Source organism: Pleurodeles waltl, chromosome 4_1 (assembly GCF_031143425.1).
Source record: "Pleurodeles waltl isolate 20211129_DDA chromosome 4_1, aPleWal1.hap1.20221129, whole genome shotgun sequence".
Lineage (NCBI taxonomy): Eukaryota > Metazoa > Chordata > Amphibia > Caudata > Salamandridae > Pleurodeles > Pleurodeles waltl.
Window position 1 is genome coordinate 91,467,617 of NC_090442.1, and position 13,520 is coordinate 91,481,136.

Sequence of the window (13,520 nt, forward strand, 5' to 3'; positions counted from 1 at the left end):
CAGTCTCCGGGTTATAGGTAGTCCATCATTGGTGGTTCAAGTCAACCCCAAACACCCACCACCGGCAACACGGGGCCAGCCAGGTGCAGGGGTCAAAAATGTGCAATTTTAACGTGGTCTCCTATGGAGACAGGGGGTACTCGGACTTCGGTCTGCCAGCAGGTAAGTACCCATGGCTCGGAGGACAGACCAGGTGGGATTAGAGGAGCACTGAAGGGCCCCACGCAGGCACCAATCCTACACCCTCAGCAGCACTAGGGCGGCCGGGTGCAGGGTGCAAACAGGGTGTTGGGTTTCCAATGAAACTCTATGAGGGACCCCGAGAGTCAGTCAGGAGCCTCAGGCGAGGTCTGGGGGGTGTCTCAGGCACACCACCGGTCGGACAGGAAAGAGGGCCTCCTGTTGATCATCACTGCACCGGGTGTAGATTTCTCCAAGGCTTGGGGGATGCGGGTACAGTGAGCCCTTTGGCGTCGGTTATCTTCATCCAGGGCAGTCGTGGTCAGGGGGGTCCTCGGCATTCCCTTTGCAGGCATCGTCGTGGAGGGGTGGAGAGGTCTACCCAGGGTGGGCACTTGGTCGCCGTTGCCTGGGGGTCCCCTCTGGTCGGTTGGGCCACCTGGACTTGGGCCGTGGGCGTCTGGTGCAGAGTGGTAAGGACTCACGCTTCTGTGGTGAGGTGGGAGTCCTTCAGAATAGGTTTCTTCTTCTGTTCTTCTTTGGACAGGGCCGATGTCCATGGGAGTTCTTGATCCTCTGTGATGCAGGCAGTCCTCTGGAGGTTTTTCAGAGGTCGCTGGACCTGCAGGGTGCGTCGTTTTTTTTTTGCAGGTTCTTTGAGGCAGGAGACAGGCCAGTAGGGCTGGGGCCAAGTCAGTTATTGTCACCTTTCCTTCTCTGCTGGGGTTTCTGCTAACCAGCCCTTCTTCTCCTTGTGAGTTCATCAGGAATCTAACTCTCTGGGTTCAGGGAGCCCTTAAATGCAAGAGTTAGGGGCATTTCTAGGGTTAGAGATCAGTAGCCAATGGCTACTGTCCCTGAGGGTGGCTACACTCTCCTTGTGCTCACTCCCTTTGGGGAGGGGGCACTTGTTATCCCTATTGGCCCTGATTCTCCAAGCCAAGATGGAGGATTCTGCAAGGAGGGGGTCACTTCAGCTCTGGACACCTTAGGGGTGGTCCTGGCTGAGGTGGTGACTCCTCCTTGTTTTTTCTAATTATCCCTCTGGACATACGGCCAAAAGTGGGGCTTTGTCCGGGGGCTGGGAATCTCCAAATAGCTGGAGTGCCCTGGGGCATTGTAACATGAAGCCCGAGCCTTTGTGGCTCACCGCTAGGTGTTACAGTTCCTGCAGAGGGGAGGTGTGAAGAATGGACTTTGACACTGTAGGGGCATATTGCTCATGCAGCTATGTCCTCACCTGTGGTATAGTGCATCCTGCCTTAGGGCTTTAACTCCTGCTAGAGGGGTGACGTACCTATGCCACAGGCAGTGTTTTGTGTGCATGGCACCATGAGGGGGATGCCTTGTCGACTTTACCTTTTTCTCCCCACCAACACACACAATCTGCAATGGCAGTGTGCATTTGTTAGGGAAGGGGTCCCTTAGGGTGGCACAGCACATGATGCAGCCCTTAGGGACCTTCCCTGGTCACAGGACCCTAGGTACCACTGGTATCCAAAAGAACCCTTCTTAGAAAACCTTATAGATCTGCAGAAGATGACTGGACATGATGTCTGTAAGGCTGAGAGGAGTCCTGAAGGCCTGCAATGCCCACCCCAAATAATAATCAGCTTTCTTACACCCAGCATTTGCCCCAGAGCAACAAGGTGCCCACGCTTCTGGTTCCGAGTTTAGCACAACATAAACAAAGTGCAGCTTCTGAAAGCAAAGTTATCAAGCAGGATGCCTCATCATAATGATCAAGACCCAGGCTCTCTTCCTGTTTTTGCTTTCTTGAGAACACTTTATGGTAAAGAGGTTGTAAGTGATGCCCACTCTACCCTTCATCAGAAATGCTAAGGAAAGTATGAACTTGAGATTGTATGAAATCATATGCTCCTAGTCAAAACCAACTCCCCAGACTTTCCACCACCTACAAGCCAGGGGTTGGGTGTCCAGATGACAAAGGATTTTTAAAGTAACTTACCCATGCTATATGGTAGGCAATGCCCCTAAGAGGCGGATTCAGATATGGAGAAGAGAAAGACAATGGCTTTCTGGGATGAACAAGTTAAACCAGAACCCACTTTCCTGTTCCAGATCTACCCATTGGATGCTCATAAAGTCCTGTTCCATTTTCTCCATTGGCCTGGTCTGTGTTTTGCAAACGTTCAAAGCAACCATTTCAGAAAAGTCTAGATATAAAGCTACTCATACTCCTCCTCCAGGTTTATGTGTTTCTCCAAAAAGGCAGACTAAGAAGAAGATGGTTGATATCACTTATATCTTCACAATCTGCTTACTGCCGTCTGCGACTAGCTCTCCGCAAGGCCAGTAGAACTTCCCCACTAAGAAGCTGTGACCACAAAGAACTGATGCTTGGCAGGTAGAATGAGTGGAAACCACACACCAAATGTTGGGCATGAGAATAACATGCCCTCTTAGTGAGTCCTGTTCTCAAATGCAACATACCAATGCAGTATCAGATTAAAATGTTGGGATTTGACCTGTCTTAGATGTGCTTTATATATCTGTCAAGTGGTCCCATGTCAAGAATAAGACCTTCATCAAGTTCAAAAGCACTATGATGGGGTTTCAGGGTGGAGCTGATAAGCTTTCATCACCTAGGTTGTCACATATATTCTTTGCCACTGCAGATTATCAGAGTTACAAGAACTGTAATCATCTTTCAACAGAAGAGGTGGTCAGTTTTGTGGGTGATAAAAAGGGGGGAACTACAAAGAAACAAGCAAATGGGGGGATGCTACTATACCATCTTATTCCCACTTAGAATGACTACCCCCTAGTCCGTGGAAACAACCTCACCTAGGGTTGTCCACCATACATTCAGGGGACCATAAGATGACAATGGATCTATCTTAGTCTTGTCTCTTTGTGACTTTGAGGCTCTTATAATATCTTCTTAGCTATCAATGCAGCAGATGAGCTGAGTGCCAGGCTACTCCTCATAAAAGACGAACATGCCTATATCAGCCACAATTGCTATAAACACGCTAAGGAGAACCTGGGCTGAGGACTACGAAAATGCCTATGTTTTGATTCAGAGTCGTACAAATGGCATTAGCAGCTCTTTTGTCCTTTTTCTCTCATAACTGAACAATGTAGGCAGGAGGATTCTGCCTGAAACGTCACAGATCTCTTGCAAATGTATCTGACTCTCAAAACTTTTGACTATGGAACTATTTAGACTTCCAAAATTTGGAACGACCTAGAATTCTTGCAATTTTCTCTTCCCACAATGTATCTGGTGATGCAGTAGGAATAGTGGATTTAGAAAACAAAAATGGTACAGTTTGTTAAGATAAAAAAAAAAAAAAAGGGGGAAGGGAGGGAAATGTAGATACATTACAAAAAAAGTGACCAGAAATGGGGAGAACAGGAAAAAGAGAAAATATGGGAAATGATAGCAGTACAGAGGAAAAAAATTAGAAAATCATACACAGAAGAAATTGTACAAATGAGGAACAATGGAAGAGAGAAAAGAGGTGCTCAAAAAGAGAGTGAGAGTAGAATAAGATCATATGGAAGGGAAACCTTGCCGGCGATAGGCTTGGCGCAGTAGGCACAGCTGCCCTTGGGGATGATTGCAGCCCCCAGGTTCTTGAGATCTTCCTCAAGGATGCCCAGCATGTTCTCCAGGGTGGTAGTCGGGCTGACCAACAGAGGCTCTGACACCTTGGGTGCTTCATCATCCCCTTGGATCTGCATAACCAAAAACACAGAAGAGGTTGAGTCCAGAGAAGATGTGTCCTCATGTTTAACATCTAGTATTACATCTAACCTTATGAAAGCCCTACAATTCTAGAGCAGGTGGAAGAACAACCAGAATTTTAAAGCAGGTACAGCATGGTCGAATCCATTACTGATTTTCAGGATAACCACTTACAATATAAATTAGTTCATTTGGATTAATTCAAGTAAATGTACTATGTGTGGATATCCTGACCACCTGAAATGGATCTGAGCCTTGTGGACCTACGTTGGACACCTCTGCGATAGATAGACACAGCCCTACCCATGAGCTCGGTTCTTACATAGCAGACATGAAACACATGGGTCACAAATGTAAGAAGTGCGGGGTTTACAACACCTGGCAATTGCTGTGTGTGATAATGTTTGCACTCTTGCAGTTTTCCACTGTCACAGTTTGGCAGGTCATACCTTCAGAAAGTTAACCAGAGGAAATAAAACAGTAGATACCAGGATATCTGGATTTGTTGCACAAAGCATCAAAATCATCAGGTTATTGCCCATCTGAATGAGGAATCTTGTAATTGGGGTTAATTTATCAACAGCTGGGAAATTTCTATCCCAAATATATCGGATTTTACATGGTTTACATGATTTTACATGGTTTACATTTTAATTGTCACATAACCCTCTCACACACTCCTAATTAGGGTCTTAAAGCTGTGCACGGCATTAGTGTTGTGCAGACATTCAGGATGTACAACTGCATCCCCCTTCCCCTAGGTTTATTATATGTGTTCATAGCAAGTAAAAAGATTCCTTGTGCCTTCTTCAAACTGCATGTGATTACACCACTGTTTGTGCGAGTTGTGAAACAGAGAAGAAGAAAAAACAGACTTTCCCAACAGTCTAATGGTTCATTGTAAGCCAGGGAAGCCCCCCAAGTAATCAGGTTCCTTACCTATGAAGTATCAGAGAAAAAGCAGGCAACATCTAAATGAAGTTGCTAAACAGAGGGTGGTACTGATTATAATCACAGGCAAGTTACACGGTTCAACTATTGTAACTCCCTGTAAAGAGCTTATGAAGAAGCTGCAGGTTTTCCAGAGAGCACTTACTTCAGGGCACAAAGTGCAAACACTCGCTACCTTCCATCCCATCCTCTGTTTTCCTCTGGCATCCCTGTGTGGAGAAGGAATGGAAGACATGTCTAGAGGCTGAAGAGATCTCAGTGACAAAGGTGGAGTGCCTGCAGGTGACAAAGGTGTCTCCTGCAGAAAGAATTTGGCCAGTTTTGGGTGACGCTGCCACTTTTGCACACTGACCCAGTGTTTTCAACACAATACACGTTCAATTTTGGTTGAGTATGTACAGATGCGTCCTTGCTTTCCCCTTAGCCACAACCTGCACCTCACTGATATGGTGAGCCCAAAAGAGATCTTGGCGTACTTGGGGCTAGATTTACAATAAAATGGCGCAGCGCTGCGCTGTGCCAAAATTGGCAGTGACGTGTCACTTTAGAAATGCGGGGATGTAGCGAAAAAACAAGAATACGGCTCTTGTGTTTCCCCCTGTGCCGGTGCTAAATTTGCTGCTGAGCCCCAACGCAGCCACCCTTGCCGCCATGGTGCAAGGATGGCTGTGTTGCGGGGGAGGTTGTTTTTGTGCAGGAAGGCATACCTTTAATAATCTTTAATGGGGATTTGCTCTTTCTATGCATGATGCAGAATACAGCACACACAGAAAGAGCAATAAACGAGTAGAAATAAAAGCATTTCTCCTCGTTGCGCCATGCTAAGCACTGCCACAGATTTACAGATTCTTGTGAATTTGGGGCAGAGTCAAAATGCAATGGGTGTTGCTGTGGAACGCCCACAGTAACACCCATTGCACGCCCCTTCCATGCAAAGTGCTGCATGTGAAGGGTCTGTACTTACAAGGTGGCGTTAAGCAACAAAAAGAAGCTTAACGCCGCCTTGTAAATATGGTGGAGTGCACAGCGCCACCAGAGCATCACGAAAAGTGATGCTCCGGTGGCGCTAGGGGCTTGTAAATATGCCCCATGATGCCTCACACAGATGAAATATGGTCACTGGTTGAGGCAAGCCATTGCTTTTTGGGGCAGAACTGTAATGATAAGTATGTAAACTGGTCCCACTAGGGCTATGATTAAAACTAAGAGGCTGCTTGTATCTCTAGTGCAAATGTTCGTGCGCCCCAGACGTGATTCCACGTTCTGCAGTATATGCCTATGCGCTAACTGCTTATGTGCTATTTGGCCAATGTGCAAATTGCAGACTTTCTGCTTTTTACCCACAAGTCTTTGGCAAATAAAATCTGGTTTGAATTATGCTTGGTAAATAGTTCAAAATTCTGATGTGCACACCCTGGAATGTGCTATAGGACGGACACAAAACAAAATTGTTCACTAGAAACACACAAGAACAGCAAGCAACTAATTCTCTTGCCATCTTTAGATCAGAAATATTTAGGGTCAGAGTCGTACTGTACATCTTACCCACAATGTCTCCGGAACTAGAGGGCAGAACTAAAGTCGGTAGGAGACCCAGAGTGAAAGAGGAAACACTTTGTATCCCTTGTGCTTGCAAAACAGGGTGCTAGAGGCTCCCACAAAATAAGGGGTGTTGAAGGCAGTGCTGGCTAACCCCCAGTCACAGTCCTACGGTGGATCAACCGCATCCTTGGTCCACTGAGGCAGCAGAGATCTTGGGTTCAGTCAGGACCAGCTGTATGCAGCCACTCATGCTCCAGGGTAGGTTCAGTTCCTTGACAGTCTCCACACAGACCCAGATATCTTGTCCCGCCTCATGCTCACAGGGCCAGAAAGACCGACCCCTTTTCAAGGCAGCACTTCTGAGCTCCAGAAGGACCTCTCTATTGGCCTAGTTGGGACACAAATCTTGAGGTGGGGAGAGGAACAGGAACACAAAAAGCCCTGGTTTTAGTCAGATATCTCTCGAACCTAGAGGTGCAGAGCTTCTTCCAAAGTTGAGAGCAGTTTAAGGAACCATAAAAACAACTGTGGGAAACCAGGTCCAACTACAGAGTGTGCTTTTTTAAAAAGCCACACCTCTGGTATACTCGGACAGAGTACACCTTTCAAGGCTTTCCCCAGGAAGAAGTGAGGGGAGGCACTAATGGTCTCAAAAATGTGTAATGCTGTAAATAACTTGTATACTTCTGATTGTGGTTGCAGTGTTTTTCAGTACAAACTTCTAATAAAAATTTAGGCAGGAGGCCAGAGATGGCCACAATGTGCCTTAGAACAGCAGGAGGCCACAGATGGCCACAGTGTGTCTTAGAACAGCAGGAGGCCACAGATGGCCACAGTGTGTCTTAGAACAGCTGTGTGCCAGACATCGCATGCACGGTAGCTTATTGCAAATCCAGAGTCAGAGCGACCCCAGTAGGTCACCTGGTATTCCACATAATTTGAGACTGGAAAGGACCAAATGTTAATTCCCAACTCCTTCAAGATAGGCCAAAGGAACCTTAAAACCTTTGCCTTTACAGTGATGCAGGACACATGCTATACATTTCCAATGAGCAAATATCAGAATGCCTTAGGCTGTGAGTTAGCTGAGCCAAGGTGTAAGCTAATGTTACATGAGGTACAAAAATGCTAAAACCCTCGGGGTACATTTAAAGTTGGTGGCATAGCCTTGAGAAAAATACAGAAATTTACCTTTGGAGTACATTATGCCCAAGCAGGGTCACCTGCTGCTCACATCAGTAAGGAGATGGAAACCATAGTTCTGGATGCTACTCCACAAAAACACATTTTTATTCCTTTCTTTTCAACATTTGAAAAAGGAGGACAATAATGTAGCAGATAAGCAATAAAATAATCATCGAAGTGCCAGACAGACAAAGGACCTTAGTGTAACCTCTGTAATATTGATGAAACATGCGGATTTTTTTTTTTATCTGTTTCACCGCTCCATATGCCATACAATCCTGCTTATACTGAAAAGCAATCATGGAGTGGAGTTGAGAAAAGCTTTAAATCCTGCAATAATAGTACCCACTGCCAGACTACAAGGACCTCAGTTTGTAATAATTGGATAGTTATACAAAGACTACACAGCCAGCCAGTCAGACTGTGCGTGAACCTTCGCTCTCACCTGAAATCACTCTACTAGCTACCTTTGATGGTAGGATCCAAATCTGGTTCCTCTGAGGTATCCACCAAGGACACTGGGGCAAAGGACGAGAATACTTCCATAAATTAACACCTCACCTACTAGGAACCTCGTCTCAGCCTCCAAACAAGTAATTAACCAATTATTGCTCAAGAGGAAGAATGTTCGTGGCCAGTCACTTAAGTTAAACCTGGCATACTTGGTGTGGTTTCCCCTTAACCTTTTGCTTTCAGACCTCTTGTTTTTGCTGACTTTGTTTTTGCTGGCCTAAGGACTCTTCACACTTTACCACTGCTAACCAGGGCTAAAGTGTGTGCACTTTTTCCCTAACACATGGTAACATTGTCTTATGCCCAATTGCCATATGATATTTGTTGGACCTGGCTTTTTGACAGGGACATCCCCAAACTTTTTTGCCTCCTTCCTCCTATTTTTTTCTGACCTGTTGTTGTTGGCTTTTGACCTCTGGGCACTTTACCACTGCTAACCAGTGCTGAAGTGCATATGCTCTCTGTGTAAATTGTACTACTGATTGGTTTATCCATGATTGACTATTTAATTTACTTGTAAGTCCCTGGTAGAGTGCACTACATGTGCCTAGGGCAGGTAGATTAAATGCTACTAGTGGGCCTGCAGCACTGGTTGTGCCACCCACCTCAGTAGCCCCTTAACCTTGTCTCAGGCCTGCCATTAAAAGGCCTGTGTGTGCAGTTTCACTGCCACTTCGACTTGGCATTTAAAGGTATTTGCCAAGCCTAGAACACCCCTTTTTCTATACATAAGTCACCCCTAATGTGTGCCCTAGGTAACCCCTAGAGCAGGGTGCTGTGTGGGTAAAAGGCAGGACATGTACTTGTGTGGTTATATGTCCTGGTAGTGTAAAACTCCTAAATTCGTTTTTACACTACTGTGAGGCCTGCTCCCTTCATAGGCTAACATTGGGGCTGCTCTCATACATTATTGAAGTGGCAGCTGCTGATCTGAAAGGAGCAGGAAGGTCATATTTAGTATGGCCAGAATGGTAATATAAAATCCTGCTGACTGGTGAAGTCGGATTTAATATTACTATTCTAGAAATGCCACTTTTAGAAAGTGAGCATTTCTTTGCACTAAAATCTTGTTGTGCCCTTCAATCCACGTCTGGCTAGGTTTAGTTGTCAGCTCCTTGTGCATTCACTCAGACACACCCCAAACACAGGGTACTCAGCCTCACTTGCATACATCTGCATTTTGAATGGGTCTTCCTGGGCTGGGAGGGTGGAGGGCCTGCCCTCACACAAAGGACTGCCACACCCCCTACTGGGACTCTGGCAGACAGGATTGAGCTGAAAGGGGGCTTGGTGCATTTCTTAGAGACTCTTTGAAGTCACCCCCACTTCAAAGGCACAACTTAGTATAAAACAGGGCCTCTGCCCTACCTCATCAGACACTTGCTGGAGAAGAAACCTGAACCAGAAACTACATCCTGCCAAGAAGAACTGCCTGGCTGCTCAAAGGACTCACCTGTCTGCTTTTCTACAAAGGACTGCTGCCTTGCTGTTGGCCTGCTGCCTTGCTGAACTCTTGTCTGGCTGTAAAAGTGCTCTCCAAGGGCTTGGATAGAGCTTGCCTCCTGTTCTCTGAAGTCTCAGGACCAAAAAGACTTCTCTCTTCCTCTTGGACGCTCCGTGCGCCGAACTTTTCGACGCACAGCATGTTCCGCGGCAAGAAAAACGCCGCACACCGATGCTGATCAAAGCGACGTCTTCGGGACGACCGAAACTTTGACGCACGGCCTCGCAAGGACAACTCCGCCCGACTTCCCGGGAGAAATCGACGCAACGCCTGCCGTGAGATCAAAACTTTGATGCACGGCCTCGCAAGGACAACGCCGCCCGACTCCGCAGGAGAAATCGACGCGACGCCTGCCGTGAGATCGAAACTTTGACGCACGGCCTCGCAAGGACAACGCCGCCCGACTTTCCAGGAGAAATCGACGCAACGCCTGCCATGAGATCAAAACTTTGACGCACGGCCTCGCAAGGACAACGCCGCCCGACTCCGCCGGAGAAATCGACGCGACGCCTGTCGTGAGATCGAAACTTCGACGCGCAGCCCCGCAGAACGACGCGCAGCCGGAAAACAAGCAGGAAAATCCACGCACAGACCCGGGACATCTGGTACTCCCCGCAAACCACAGTAAGAGACTGTCCGCGCGCCGGAAGATGACGCCCGACTCCCCGCGTGGAAAATAACGACGCACGTCCGTGTGCGCTGAGGAGAAATCGATGCACACACATCAGTTTTCCACGCACCTCTTCTCCTGTGGCCCTCTGAGGAGCTTTTCCACCAGAAACCAGGTACTTTGTGTTTGAAAGAGACTTTGTTTACTTTCTAAAGACTTACACACTCTCTATCACTTTTCAGTGATATCTTTACAAATTCGTATTGCAACTTTGATCGTTTTGACCTGAAGAGACCCAGATAAATATTATATATTTTTCTAAACACTGTGTGGTGTATTTTTGTGGTGTTATGCTATGGTGTTGTATGATTTATTGCACAAATGCTTTACACATTGCCTTCTAAGTTAAGCCTGACTGCTCGTGCCAAGCTACCGGAGGGTGAGCACAGGCTGATTTTGGATTGTGTGTGACTTACCCTGACTAGAGTGAGGGTTCTTGCTTGGACAGAGGGCAACCTGACTGCCAACCAAAAACCCCATTTCTAACAATATTTACTTATAAGTCCCTAGTAAAGTACATTACATTTGCTACTTGTGGGCCTGCAGCACTTCTTGTGCCACCCACTAAAGTGGGCCCTGCCATTGAAGAGCTTGTGTGTGTGCAGTATTAAAATGCAATTTGGACCTGGCAAAATAAACCTTTTGCCAGGCCCAATCCCTCCTTTTAAATGTATATAAGTCTCCCCAGGGAAGGCCCTGCACAGCCCAGAGGATAGGGTGCTTTGTACTAAAAAGTAGGGCATGTACTTTTATGTTTTACATGTTTTTGTAGTGAAAAACTCTTAAATTCATTTTTCAGCAGTGCAAGGCCTATCTCTCACACAGGATAGCACTAGAGTTGTCTTATTATACTGTAAAGGTGTAATTTCCAAATGGTAAGATATAGCCAGTTCATGTTTGTTGTCTCTGGAATCTTAGTTTAAAATCCGTACTTATGGAGAAGTCAGGTTTTAAATTACAGTTCTAAACTAAAAAATTCCACCTTTAGAAAGTTGGCATGATCTTTCCTTAGCCATTTGGTGCCTGCAGCCTGTGTCTGAGTCACATGGCTGGGTGTGGGTGACAGTTGGTCCTTGTGTATTCCTCCTAGAAAACCACACACAATAGCCTAGGTGGGACTGGATGGGCCATTACTGGCAGGATGGGAGGGAGGAGCTGGGCACAGTCCCACTTATACTTGAATGGGCTGTGCATTGTCTCCTCAGAAAAGGCTGCTTACCTCCTGTAGTTAGTCTGGTACCAGGGAAAGCAGGGCATCTGTCCACTTCAAAGGCATGCCTCTTGAAGTTTCTCCCCACTTCAAAGGCACATCTGTGTATAAAGGAAGGACCTCAGACACCACCACTTCAGTACACTTCTGGACCTGTAGATACTCTGGCAGGAAGAAGGACTGTTGTGCTGCTACAAGAACTGCCACTCTGCTAGACTGCTGCTCTAAAGAAACTGCTGCCCTGTTGTGCTGACCTGCTACCTGCTGCCCTCTTTCCCAGGGAAGAAGAACTGGACATTTAACTTCATCTTGCACCCAGGACCCCAGAGTGACTCAAAGGGCTAGTCTGTTGGCTCTTGATCTGAGCCTCAGGGACATAAAAGGCTCCTCAACAGCTCCTGGACAGTCTTTAGCGAGTTCCTCACTCCCAAGTGATATCTCTGAGGCCTGGGCCCTTGGTGTGGCTCACAGGCTCTTCGCAACCGTGAATGGTCTTGTTCGCACCAGAACTGGGCCGTTCACACCAAAGTTCAGTACGAGCCACTGGCAATCCATCTCCTCACACAGCAGCATTCACAGCCCTTGGAGGAATGCCAACGCGAATCTCCAACCTGTCCATCTGTGATGCCTGCCCTGCTCTTCGCACCACACCCACGGTGCTCTCTTTGCTCATTGTGACCCTCTCACGTATGGGTCTCTTGACACCAAACTTGAGGAGACAAACCTTCAGCGGGACTAATCTGGGACTGTATCTGGCCCGCACTCCATCGCAGTCAGCCTGAACTTTTGTCTTTGACCAGGTGCACCGCAACCAGATAGCAGCAGTGGCAGTTGACGCTTTATGTTTTTAGGCACTATATGGCAGTTTATGCTTTAAAAAATCGTAACTCCATGTGGTTTCATTTATTAAATGAAGCTCAATTTTCTAACCTGGTGTGGGATATTTTTTGTGTGTTTTTACAGTTTTACTATTTGATTTGTTGCACAAATACTTTACACATTGCCTCTAAGTAAAGATTGACTGCTCTGTGCTAAACTACCTGGGGGTTGAGCACAGGCTAATTTAGGGTTTTCTTGTGCCTTATCTTGACTAAGATGGTGGTTGCTGCTTGACCAGGGCTCACTCCCCAGAAACCAACAACCCAATTTCTAACAACTTAGCATTCAAGGTCCTGGACTATAAAACTTTCTTAATTCTAATCTGAAATCTGAACCCAATGTCCAACGGTTGAGGAAACTTCTGAAAAAGGAACTATTTAGAGTTGCTTTCAAATGAATTCTTCACAGGCTCAGTGGGATGATGGGTGTTACGAAGAACATCATACTAGGTAAATAACCTTTCAGGTTTGACCCTCACTTTGTAAGTATCTTCTGTGTCATCCTCAGTGCACTGAAGTAATGAAATGTTTACACCTAGTGGTTTTCTAAAGCCATAAATAAATAAACAAATAAAGAAATAAATGACTGAATGAATGTTTACTGAACTGTGTGATATGCCTGGCATGCTGCTGCTCATGACTTTTCCAAATGTTCACTGTTATTATTACTATCGAGCTCTAAAGCTCCATCATGTACGAACGTAACTGTATTGCAACAAGTAGGGGACCAGGAGATTTTGGGTTGGTCACATATCCTCCCTTAATGAAGTAAAAAATATATATCAAAATATGTCACATTCCAATGTACCCTCCAGCTGCTGCATGGGTTTCTCTGCAGTTAGTGTCCTTATTGGTGTGACAGGTGCTGTTCAGGGCATCCCTTCTTCAGGAGTACCAGCCCTCACCCACCTAGGTGGCATGCTTCATCATCAAGTTCAGATCCACGCTACATGGATGGTGTAATGTTTAGCGCGCCGCTCACCACAACACAAGGGGGGCATTTTGGATGGGACATCTTTTAACTGTCCATATTTGGTGTTTGTGCGCCAGTGATTTTTGTGGGTGTTTCAATGTGATGAGTGAAGAATTTGTGAGTATTGAAATTGACTATGAATTCCAAATGCAGCTGCTTTATTGCATGCAGAATCATGCAAAGGTTAAAATGAAGGCCA

The 13,520-nt window shown here is 46.3% G+C and overlaps 1 protein-coding gene across 1 annotated transcript in view; it reads right to left on the bottom strand.

The window, feature by feature from the left end:
• Positions 1–13,520, bottom strand: part of LPXN (leupaxin) — a 259,193-nt gene that overhangs the window by 130,135 nt on the left and 115,538 nt on the right. Inside the window, exon 5 of the mRNA XM_069227825.1 lies at positions 3,718–3,885. Within this exon, the coding sequence (XP_069083926.1) occupies positions 3,718–3,885 (168 nt within the window). The remainder of the gene's footprint in view (positions 1–3,717; positions 3,886–13,520) is intronic.